Source organism: Homalodisca vitripennis, chromosome 2 (genome assembly GCF_021130785.1).
Source record: "Homalodisca vitripennis isolate AUS2020 chromosome 2, UT_GWSS_2.1, whole genome shotgun sequence".
Lineage (NCBI taxonomy): Eukaryota > Metazoa > Arthropoda > Insecta > Hemiptera > Cicadellidae > Homalodisca > Homalodisca vitripennis.
The window spans coordinates 63,479,837-63,493,159 of NC_060208.1; the positions used below are offsets into that span (position 1 = coordinate 63,479,837).

Here is a 13,323-nt window from a genome sequence, read left to right on the forward strand (position 1 = left end):
TATCGCTATTTCGCAACTTGGTTGCTGTCACTAATCACAGCTGATATTTATTCCATAATGCCCCTCTATGATGCTATGCGGAGCCAGTTACGGACGTCCCAGGTGCTATCGCTATTTCGCAACTTGGTTGCTGTCACTAATCACAGCTTATATTTATTCCATAATGCCTCTCTATGATGCTGTGCGGAGCCAGTTAAGGACTTCCCAGGTGCTATCGTTATTTCGCAACTTTGTTGCTGTCACTAATTACGGCTTATATTTATTTCAGCATGCCTCTCTATGATGCTGTGTAGAGCCAGTTACGGCTGGACGTCCCCGGTGCTATCGCTATTTTGCAAATTTGTTGCTGTCACTAATCACGGCTTATATTTATTTCAGTACGCCTCTCTACGATGTGTAGAGCCAGTTACGGTTGGACGTCCCCGGTGCTATCGATATTTTGCAACTTTGTTGCTGTCACTAATCACAGCTGATATTTATTTCCATAATGCCCCTCTATGATGCTATACGGAGCCAGTTACGGACGTCCCAGGTGCTATCACTATTTCGCAACTTGGTTGCTGTCACTAATCACAGCTGATATTTATTCCATAATGCCCCTCTATGATGCTATGCGGAGGATGGTCAGGTGCCCAGTTATCATTTCGACAACAACTTGGTTGCTGTCACTAATCACAGCTGATATTTATTCCATAATGCCCCTCTATGATGCTATACGGAGCCAGTTACGGACGTCCCAGGTGCTATCGCTATTTCGCAACTTGGTTGCTGTCACTAATCACAGTTTATATTTATTCCATAATGCCCCTCTATGATGCTATGCGGAGTTACGGACGTCCGACGCTAGATGCTGTGCGGAGCAAGTTAAGGACTTCCCAGGTGCTATCGCTATTTCGCAACTTGGTTGCTATCACTAATCACAGCTTATATTTATTCCATAATGCCCCTCTATAATGCTATGCGGAGCCAGTTACGGACGTCCCAGGTGCTATCGCTATTTCGCAACTTGGTTGCTGTCACTAATCACAGCTGATATTTATTCCATAATGCCCCTCTATGTTGCTGTGCGGAGCCAGTTACGGACGTCCCAGGTGCTATCGTTATTTCGCAACTTGGTTGCTGTCACTAATCACGGCTTATATTTATTTCAGCATGCCTCTCTATGATGCTGTGTAGAGCCAGTTACGGTTGAACGTCCCCGGTGCTATCGCTATTTTGCAACTTTGTTGCTGTCACTAATCACGGCTTATATTTATTTCAACACGCCTCTCTACGATGCTGTGTAGAGCCAGTTACGGCTGGACGTCCCAGGTGCTATCGCTATTTTGCAACTTTGTTGCTATTACTAATCACGGCTTATATTTATTTCAGCATGCCTCTCTATGATGCTGTGCGGAGCCAGTTACGGTTGAACGTCCCCGGTGCTATCGCTATTTTGCAACTTTGTTGCTATCACTAATCACGGCTTATATTTATTTCAGCATGCCTCTCTATGATGCTGTGCGGAGCCAGTTACGGTTGAACGTCCCCGGTGCTATCGCTATTTTGCAACTTTGTTGCTATCACTAATCACGGCTTATATTTATTTCAGCATGCCTCTCTATGATGCTGTGCGGAGCCAGTTACGGTTGGACGTCCCCGGTGCTATCGCTATTTTGCAACTTTGTTGCTATCACTAATCACGGCTTATATTTATTTCAGCATGCCTCTCTATGATGCTGTGCGGAGCCAGTTACGGTTGAACGTCCCCGGTGCTATCGCTATTTTGCAACTTTGTTGCTATCACTAATCACGGCTTATATTTATTTCAGCATGCCTCTCTATGATGCTGTGCGGAGCCAGTTACGGTTGAACGTCCCCGGTGCTATCGCTATTTTGCAACTTTGTTGCTATCACTAATCACGGCTTATATTTATTTCAGCATGCCTCTCTATGATGCTGTGCGGAGCCAGTTACGGTTGGACGTCCCCGGTGCTGCCGCGCCTCCTCAAGTCCGGCGAGATCAACATGACAGACGATCAAAGTTCATGGGTCGCTGCGTTCATAGAGGTGGGTAAATAAGTGTCAACATATTGTTAAAATGTTTAGCAATTTTATTGCATTAATTTACTGTATAAGTTCTACCTTTTATCATTTTTTTATTGGGTTTCTTAAATGGTTTTTATGTTTACCGTTGCAGGTTGGTAACCTCATTTCACCACTACCCTTCGGTAGCATCATAGACGTATGGGGTCGGAAGCCCTGTATTTTGCTGACCGGACCTCTTTATATCATCAGTTGGGTGGTTGTGCTAACTACACGCTCCGTCATGTGGTTGTACGTTGAGCGAATCATACAGGTGCGTGAGTTATTTGTGGAGTAGAACAATTCACATTAAATACTTAACTCATAACGTAACTATGGTGGGGATGGGTTTATTCCATATTAATGTTGAGTTTAGCTCCAGTTCACCTCCCTCTTAGTGTAGCGTCTGGAATCTGACGCTGTCACAGACTTGACTCGTCTGAAGAGATCCAAAAAGGTCGACGACGAAGAAGCTAAAATCGAACAGTTTACATCGTTTCGACCTCAGAGACACCTACATTAAAAAATATAAAAATATAGTGTAATCCCGGTGAGTTGGCATTCCTTTTGTCGATTCGGGTGTACACTCGAGTGCACTGCTTTGTTTCTGATACGATCTCTAAGCAAGGTGAAGCAACCAACTTCTCAACATATACCGTAGCTGTGATTATCTCCTTATAAGCTATATATCTCCTTGCTTATTAATATATCCTTACGTTTTTCTTAGTCATGAAAAGAATTCCCAAAATACTAACTTTAAAAGTCTATAAATCCTCGTGGAGTGGTAAAATTGTATTTTTATTTTTCTTACTTTACAGAAGGTATCAGGGCCGTCACTTAAAAACAAAAATTTATGCACTACCCTAACAAATACAAGAGTTCAAAATTACAGAGATATTGAAGCGTTCAGTATTCAATACGAATGTTGACTTTATCATTAATTCACTTTTCTCTTAGTGCCAGATCCAGCTATACATCCTGAGTCACGACCCTTATCACTTCTGTAAAGTAAGAAAAACCAAAAACCCATTTTATCATTCCAATAAGATTTATAGATATTCAGAGATAGAATTTTTGACAATTTTTACCTAAACCAAGAAAAAATGTAAAGAGATAGTAATGTAAATTTTTCCGTACATGTGTAAAATGTTATTTTTAGCTATAATATACTCTTATATTTTAAATGATTTATGCAGCAAGAAAATAATATTTTCAATAAAATGAATTTTTTAATAACATTTTATAATATTCAATCTCAAATAATTATTGCACAAAATAATGATCGTGTTTCTGGCATTGTGCTGCAGTTATATTTATTGTAATATTCTTTTATTGAGTGTTGTAGTTCTACCAGTTGATGTCGTCCAGTTAAGTAGGTTTAGAAACATTATTTAGCCTTCCCAGATATGCCTAAAGCATAAAGCCTTTTAATAATGATATTATGACAGGCAGTCCAAAAGCCTTGAAGCAATCCAGGGCATGCACAGTTTTCTGTCTTCAAGATCATCTATTACAGTTTTATGAATTTAATCATTGCTGTTATTGTTGATTTTCCCTTTGTAAAACCATTCTGTGCTTTTGAGTAGACTGTGTTCATTGCATTACTCTTTTAGGAGCTATTTTTTACAGAGTTTTGAAAACGGTTGACACAAATGAGATTGGTCGGTAGCTGCTATCAGCTCTAGTTATCCAGTCTAGTGAATTGGATACTGTAAAAAGCTGAAATGTTAATTATAGCTTTGAAAAAGATTTTTTCTGTAAGAAGAATTATGAGTTTTTTCACGAAGAGTAGTTTCTGAATTACATAGATATAAATAATAAGATGTATAACTTCGGAAATCTTATCAAAAGACAATTACACCTTACAAATATGATATTTTAAAGATATATTGCTTTACAACAAGATATATAATATAAACATATCATCATCAAAACTTTTCTTCATAATTTCTAGAAATCATTTTAATAACCAAGCACAAAGAGATTAAGTAATCCAATAACTAGTACTCCCTTTCATCTTAGAATTTTAAAACAGGTCAAACAACTTTCTCTCCAAGTAAAAATTAATTCGATTTGTAATGAAAGCCTTTGGATTTCTTAGCTAATAATTAAATAATGTACTCGCCTTAACAACCGTGCAAGCGGTTATTCTTATACCGGTCTCCATTTCCGTACCGATTAAGGTTAAATGAAACCTGTATCAAAATAACATCAGCAGGTAAAATTGTTAAAGTTCATTATTTTATGAAAAATTAATTTTACTGTTAAAACGTTATAGATATGATCTGTACCAGAACGTGCAATTCTTCCCATTAGGTTCAACAGATCGTAAAGCTAACATGTATATATTTTGTATTAAAATGGATCGGACACTATTAGTACAATCTTGCACCGGAATTTAGACTGAAAGTTTTTTCTTAATGCAAATTACAAGTGAGAATACGAAACAGGTCAATTTGTTTTTATACTGAAGAATGCATTTTAATAGATAATATTTTTATACGTGAACCGATGGTATTTTGACCCTATCCCTCAGTAATTCTTAAAATCTTAATAATTTTAATTTTATTGATGGTTGAATTAATACAATGGATATCATTTCAGACTTTTTGAACTTACTTCAACAGTTTTAAAATTTTAAATATAATAAATTGAAAAATTATAATGGTGTATAATTAGATAGCACATACTAGTGAACGATAGGCACTAAATTTTTGCTTAAAAAACAAAGTTATGCTCATATCTGAATTTGTGAATTAATTTTACAAATGTAATATAAAATAACAATGACATAGATGATCTTTACTAATTTAAATTTCTTTTTTTTTGTTAGTTTTTGTCCATAAAGAGATACATTGATAATCGTAATAATATTTGTTAGTTTAGTTAAATATGTAAAAGTTTGTACTCTGTTACGTAAAAATGAAATGCTGTTAATCAACTATACACGTGTTCTGGTCATATATTTGTCTGAAACGTAAATTGTTTCAAATGTGAAAATAGTAGTATTTGTTATCATATTGTTCTATAAAAAATGATACTTGGAACTAATAGCTATGTTGTGAAAGAAAATTATTAATGTAACCGTATTTGTAATACTATTAAATCTAGGTATCAGCAAATAAATGTAAACACAGTGTTTCTAAGTGTACCTGTTTTTCTAAATTACTTATACAATTAATATTGTTTTATAAGAATTATAATTATTAGAATTACAAATCATTTAATACTAATTCCAAATCATACATAAACAAGTAAATTGGTAAGTTTTAGAATGTTTTGATATTTGTATAATGTAAATATGTAACTATGGAGTGAAAATAAACTATTATTACTATGAGTATTATTTAAAATTTGAAGTTGTAGATAAACTCAAAGTCATTTCATGCAGATATCGAAAATGACCTCATTTGTCCTTGATCGACTTAACACAGTAACGGCTATTCAAGGATAACTGATAGATATAAATCTAAGAATAAATATGCTAATTGACCTTTAAGGTAATATATCCAGTAATTCAAATTGTTTAAGTAAACTTTTAATTACCCATGTATATACAGAATGTTCCGGACCACCCGTGCAGTATCTATAACAGTCAAACAAACCTACGTGCATAGTTCGTTTCAACAGATGGTCCCATTTTTTACTAAAAAAAATTCAGGAAAATTATTTGAATCTGAAAAAATTCCCCAAAAGGAACAATTTTGGGAGGTAGGGGTCGTTTTTTAGATATTTTCAAATAGAACATAGGTCATGAGATGCCTGGTTTTAAAGGTCTATGTACACTGAGCATTTTGGCGCCAAAAACAATAGCATGTTTATTTCTGTTTACAGAGTGTAACAAAATGTCTTTAATTTGCGTTTTAACAATAAATTCTGCTGTTAACCATCCTTAAGTCTGTGACATTTTACTTCCTTTTCTAATTTAAAAAAAATCGTGAAACATTAATAAATTTTAAACATTTTTAAACGGCAACCATATTGCAAAATACCATTTTATGATCCTATTAAAGGCACACACTTTTGCATCTGAAAATTATTTTTATTGTGCGCCGTTTAATAAAAGTGCTTTAATTTATGTTGAATTAAAAAATTATTACTGTTTTTAAACACAGGGGGACCTTTATCATAATATCTACTGATCTATAGCTAATTGGACCAGGATAAATCTTACAGGAAATCCACTCTTGCAGTACAAAGTACGACCTTAACACAATGTGCAGATAACATGACTAAACGAGCCTAGTTTTAATTGTTCTGATTATTGGTTGTCGATTAATTTTCCTTGCATTGACTAGGGATTTCAAAGCCATTATGTACTTTTATCAAGTGTTGCATAACTGTTCCTAAAATTCCTTTTATTCTAAAAAGAGAGGTTTGGTATGCTAATGATGTTGGATAAGTGTTTCAAAACTATTAGATGCTGCGGAAACTTATGCACAACGTTACTCTGAGCGAGTGCACCATTCTCAAGTGGTGTTCCGGTGGTTAACCAATCGTGTTCGTTTAACTGGCCGTGTTCATCAAGAACAGAATACAAATAAGCAGATTTTAAAACCTGTTAGGGACGAAAACCTGACGTTTTGACAAGTTTTATGATGAATCCTCACGATTCAGCTAAAAGGTTAGCTTCTGAATTAGCATTGTCCAGCTCAACAGTTTGGAGGGTTGTAAAAGTTAATAAATTCAAGCGTTATCGAATTGGTTTACATAAGGAGGTCATAGAAGAAGATTACCTTCATCGAACGAACTTCAACATTTGGGCAAGAGAACAACTCCAGCAAAATCCGTTATTTTTAAGGCCTACGGTGTGATGAGGCAACGTTCCGTAGTAACGGAGAAGTAAATCGGCATAAGATGAGGCATTAGTCCAGTTAAAATACCATCCGGATGAGTGAAGTTAACATTCAGAGGTATTGGGCTGTAAAAATGTTTACTGGTTCACATTTTTAGAACGTAAGTTGAATGGTGAAATGTACAATCACTTCCTGCAAAATATTCTTCCTGGATTGTTAAAGGTTCTCCCTGAGCACACTCATCAAAATATGTGGTTTCTTCAGGACGGAGCTCCACCTCGCTATGTAATCAGTGTCCGCCAAACTCTCGATCAACAATATCCTGCCAATTGGTTTGGGAGAGGATGGCTAGGATGACTCCCGATAAGATCATCCGACTTGTTTGGACTATTACTTTTAGGACGACTAAAAGGTTTACGGTATTCGGTCTACAAGAGGACATGATGTTACGAATTAACAACGCAGTGGAATCTGGAGATAGATCTGAAGACATTTTAAATACAGTACACACTTTCTCAAACATAATTGATGGGTGTACGGCCAAACTTGTAGTCACTTTGATCATCTTTAGCCAATATATTCTCCAGCGTGTTTTTGTAACAAAAATTAGTTTTAATTTTGTGTGGTATTTTATTTGGTAAATTCATATTTAAGCTCTATTATTAAACGGCGCATAATATAAAAAACTTTAGGTAAAAAAGTTATCTTTAATAAGATCGTATAAGGGAATAGGTATGTTGATATTTAAAATTGTTTACTTTTCGCGTATTAATTTTATGTATTAATGTTTCATTATTTTTTAAATTAGAAAAGGTTACGCCACTCCGTGTTTCCTGATAAGTTATGCAATAAACACCATGAAATAAATTGGTGTATATGTGAATAAACATAATATTGACTTTTTGGAGTCAGAATACTCATGGTAGGCTACATACTCTTAAAAATCGGATAAAGCATGACCTATGTTCCCATTTGAAAATATTCCATAGACGATCCCTTCCCTCTGCAAAAGAGCCCTTTTGGGTATTTTCCGGATTAAATATAATTTAGCTGAATTTTTTGGGGTAAAAATGGGAGTATCTGTTGAAATGATCCGTGGGACCGGCTTGTTTGGCTGCTATACATACTGCGATCGTAAACCTAAATGCCAGTTGTTAATGCATGATAATATTACCTTTCTTTATTACAAGCTGTTTCTTTGTTAATTTACCTAGTATTTTGTAGGTAAGTTTCGTTAAATATTGTTATGTATCTTGTAATATGAGTACATTTTACAAAGTATTTATGTGTAATTGTATAAATGTACGTGCTATTTAGTTTTTGTATTGTTATATTTTGTTGAGGTTTGAAGAGTGCATTTTGTTTTGTTATAGACTTGTGATTGATACTCTCTAAAATTAGAATTTATTGGTTTTACATTTTTAACTCATTTGTTGATAACTTCTTCAAATTATTGTACCTGCAGATCTGTTTTGCTATATTGATAGTAACCTCGATACAGGTTTTCCTAAGGGGTACCTAATTTCACAGCAAGATTAATAGTAATTAGGATTTCTTTTCTTTGTTGTTATTTGTTAGAGATACTAGATATTTTGTATAAAGTTTGTTATTGTCGAAGGAAGGTTTGAAAGGATAACAGGAGACATTATCCATCGTTATATATTTACAAAATGTGTAACAGAACGTTCGAGGATTGGAATTTAACCTCTTCGTCGGGTGGGTGGTTTTATAATAAATATAAAAATAAAGAACAGAAAGTATATATATATATATATATATATATATATATATATATATATATATATATATATTTAACGTACAAGAATCAGATCCTGACAACCTCTACCCAAAAAAGACAATTATGCCTATGCAAACATCATTCCACCACAGTTGATTCATTACAAATTTCATTAAATATAATCCTTAATTTGCCCAAACGACCGCAATCTGTCAATTATTAGAACCTTATCTCCTGATGAGCGACTCTTTTCGAAGAGTTACAGTTCACTAATCAACCGCACGTTCCCACATGTCCAGGGGTTCGCAGTCGGCATCATGTGCACGGCAGTAGTACCAGTCTACGTGGGGGAGATCGCTCAACCCAGCGTCAGAGGCAGTTCTAGTACTATGAACCAGGGCATGTTGTACGCCGGCATTCTTTACACCTATTGCCTTGGTTTGTATTTCTGTACTGAATGATAGTGACCCTCGCTTATTCAGATATATAATATAGCTAGGCAGTATATCTATATATCTAGTATATCTAGGCAGTATTGATATGTCTAGGGCTAATTGTAGGACAGGGCCGTATGGCTCTAAATTTGCCTTTATGTCCATTATGTTAAAAACAAAGTCCTTTGCCATTTGAACATCTATCTATATTAACGAGTTTTTACTATCGCTTTGCATTATCTAATTTGAATAATTATTGCTATCAGCGATCACAATTATCTGTAAATTTATTAAATTAAATGAAAAATGCCTTTATTAAAGAGGCAAAATTAAGCCCTCTCTACCACTCAACCTCATTTATGTTGGATATTTATTATATTTATATTGCTATTGCATTTTTTAATTAGATTTATAGTAATAAAGACAGCCAAAACTCTCCATCAATCTCTGCACCTGTGAGCTTGCAAACATTACATGATTTACTAAGGCCGGTCCGTTAACAAACAATTTTACAGTAAAGAAATAAAATTTTCATTATTTACTGCTCCTTATACTATTAACATTTTATACTTTATTTATTTAACTTTGTTTATATCAATTTTCACCAGCAAAAAAAGTAATCTGAGACAACAAACATTTGTATATAAATAGTCGTAAACTGTGCATGCAGAAATGCTGTTCACCTTCCCAGAGAGTCATTTCTGCAGTTGGAGGACAAGTCCATCTGCAAGATAAGACGCTTGACACGTAACATAACGTTGACATGGCTGAAGGCAATGGAGCTAATCCAATTTAGAACGTTACCAGCATTAATAATTAAAGATAGTGTTATTGGTGTTTCCCTTGAGAATCAAGAATGTGATTTTCTTTGTCCTGTTCTCAGGTCCTTACATGTCTTACCAAGCGTTCGCTTACGCAAACCTAGCGGTTGCAGTGGTCTTCTGCGTGACTTTCTGTTGGATGCCAGAGTCCCCGTACTTCCTGCTAATGAAGAACCGCGAGAAGGAAGCGGCCGAGTCTCTGCAGTGGCTATACGGGGAGAACAGTGTCTCCGACATCCAGGAGGAACTAAAAATAGTCAAAGAGTCAGTTGAGGAAGATATGAGATCTAAAGGAACTTGGTGGGATCTTCTCAAGACATCTGGAGACAGAAAAGCTTTGCTGATACTGCAGGCGGCACTTGTTGTGAAATATATGAGCGGGTACCTCGGTATAGTGTCTTACGCCACGAAGACCTTCACAGCCAAGGGCGACTCGATGCTGAACGGAGACGAATGGGCGATCCTGATGGGTTTCATTCTCTTCTTACCCATGTTCATTGGAGCAGCCCTAGTAGAAAAGTGTGGTAGAAGACCTCTTCTGATTATATCTTCAGTCGGATGTGCTGTCTGCGATCTCTTAGCTGTTGTTTACTACTATATAGAGGCAGAAACTGACGTCTACATCAGCAAGTACTCATGGATCGCCTTCTTCTGCATAGCTGGATATTGTATCCTCTTCAGCATCGGATTAGGTCCCCTCGTATGCGTCTTGAAGGCTGAGTTCTTTCCGTCCAACACGAGAGGGAAAGCGTCTGCCATCTCGAACCTAACGGAGACTGTCGCATGTTTCATCTGCATCAAACTCTACCAAGTCCTTTCTGATGGAGTTGGAATGTACATGAACTTTGCTATGTTTGCCTTATTCTGCCTAATGGGCAGCGTGCTCATCTACTTATATGTACCAGAGACCACTGGTATGACCTTTTCCGAAATCCAGAGACAGTTCCATAAAGTCAAGCAATCCGACAATTTCCAAGAAAAGAAGAGCCCTGAAAATGGAGCTTGCGGAGCAGTATAAAATTGTTAGATGACTTAAAATCCAGTATTTTATTTCTTAGAACTCAGGAAATTGTTTTGATCTGAATTTGCTCAAAGTTTCGAACGGACTTTGCGTTACGGATCTGAACTGAAAGTGTTCTAAGAACTTCTGTCGTTAATTAGATTGTTATCTGATTTTAGCTTAGTATGTTGATTAAAAAATATCTATCTTGTATGTATCAAAAGTATTTTAAAATTTTATATTTACCAGTGATGTAACATTAGCATTATTTTTAGATTAATATTAAGGTACCGCTTATACTTTATGTGATTCGGACTTAAAATAATTTGTAATTTTAATATTAATAATTCATCTAAAAACTGTGTATTGGAATCCCACTAGGAGATCAATAAGAGTCTGTTTTGCCTATACTGCTTGATTTCCCAAAAAATTAAACAAATTACAATATTCTAAAATCTTACAACAAAAGTTTTACGAGTTTAATGGTTTCCTAGCTATTTTAGTTTAGTCATGAGATAGTCATTATATGGTAGTAGTACTGTATAATGTTGTGATAACCTGTGATTGATTAAGTAATAGACCTGAGTATAAGTTTAAGTTATGACTGATGTTTCACAGAAATCCGAGCAAGAGTTTTAGTTTTTTTTATTTTTTGTTTTTTTTGAACGTGTAAATTATTGTATGCGTTTGGAATGTTGAACATAATACGAAAATAAGATGTTTAAAACATCTAATTGTAGACCAAATAATGTACAAATCAGCACATCTAAATTTACCTATAAAAGTATCAACTTCTCATAAAAATAGTCAAAACAAACATCGTGTGATTGTAAATAACTTCTTTTTCATAAGTTTTATTGATGTTATAAATCCTTCATTTTTTAAGACTGAGAGTTGTATGTGCTGGAAACAAGAAAGGTGCACATATGTTAATTTCATTATTGTTAACTCTGATTTTAGTTAGATGTAAGTGTATATCCTTATGATACCCACACAACTATGACATTAGTTCAGTGCAATCACCGTGTACATAAACCATTTTACTGCTTGAGTTGAATGCTCTGCCCCCCCCCCCACACAGCTCCAGCATATCGACATTCAATGGCTACAATTTCTTCTAGATATACATATACAGTCGAACTTGGATAATCAGAACTTTTTTAATTCTAAATATTAGATAATTCAAATTTTTCTACTGCTGTTTTGACATTCCTATGCAATAGTAATAAAATATATTTTAACATATAGGGTTATTATAATTTTTTGGTCAATAGAATTTTAATTTTCCGAGTTTTCACTGGACATATCTAGAGCTATGGTGGTCATTGGATTTCGAATTGCCGGGGTTGTACGGGGAGGAGAGCATTTAACTGTGCAAGTACTATGCTGGAAGGTGGTTCATTCTCTTTAGATAAATTGGTAATACCTATCAAAACTGGCTTCCAAAATATTTTGGAAAAATATTATTTCTTGCTATTTGGAATGTAATACGGGATCGAAAATTTCAATACGACATGTTGACTTTTCTTAAAGTCTGAATAAGCACTTTAGTCTTCATTGATCCTTTTTTTATATCACAAACTACTCAAGGATACCGAGTTGCTAAGTATAATCCATAATGAATCCCCAATCAGTTAAGTGAAACCACGAAGATTCTTAAATTAATTTATTTCAGATAACAATTTAAAATTCAAAGGCCTATAGTAACGAGTGATTTGTCCTCCATTGGGTGGAAACCTTTCTGGCACAATATCCTCATTGTGGAACCAATGTTGACAAGTATTACCAGTTTACAAAAAAAAGAGGAAAGCGAAGTAACATTGTGCTACTGTCCAATGAGTGATGAGGACGGGATTGAACATATCCTTTTGGCTAAAATGTGCTCTTCATGTAAACATAGCCATGACTCTAGATGTCCTGCACAATCTATAATTACTAAAAATAATTCAGCATTGTATTTAAAAACAGGTGGATATAAAGCAAGGTGCTATTAGATTGTAAGAACCAATTTCATGAACTTCTTTCAATAAAAGATCTACTTAAACATCGAGGTTATTTTTTATTTCAAACTGTCCCTGATGCCAGATTACGGGTTTTTTGTGCATGCAAATGTTTATATTATTTGCCAGGGGTTTGGTAAACTAGTTTACACAACCTATGTCCAGTAGAGTAGCTATGTAAATTTCGTTCTGGGGGGGGGGGGGGTCCGAAACCGGGGGATCCGGGGACGTTTTGTGTGTTATTTGCCAATGAATTCACTAGTAAAAGGTAAATACCAAAAATATGGAGCTTTAGTAACTACGCCTTATAGAAGTGGAAAGAAGTAATAGGCAAATTAAACTCTCCACAGCAACTGTAGTACCACCAATTTCTTGTATAGCTACAGAAACTTTACGAAGTTCGATTCTGGCCAGTAGAAGGCACCAAAGTGATGTTGGATTCACTGGATAAGAAATAGAAAAGATTAAAA

The 13,323-nt window shown here is 35.1% G+C and overlaps 1 protein-coding gene across 1 annotated transcript in view; it reads left to right on the plus strand.

Annotated features, from left to right (window-relative positions):
• Window positions 1-12,901, plus strand: part of LOC124354063 (facilitated trehalose transporter Tret1-like) — a 51,554-nt gene extending 38,653 nt beyond the window's left edge. Inside the window, exons 2-5 of the mRNA XM_046804239.1 lie at window positions 1,922-2,049; window positions 2,180-2,338; window positions 8,898-9,036; window positions 9,916-12,901. Of these exons, the coding sequence (XP_046660195.1) occupies window positions 1,922-2,049; window positions 2,180-2,338; window positions 8,898-9,036; window positions 9,916-10,871 (1,382 nt within the window). The 3' untranslated portion in view covers window positions 10,872-12,901. The remainder of the gene's footprint in view (window positions 1-1,921; window positions 2,050-2,179; window positions 2,339-8,897; window positions 9,037-9,915) is intronic.
• The last annotated feature ends 422 nt before the right edge of the window (window positions 12,902-13,323 follow it).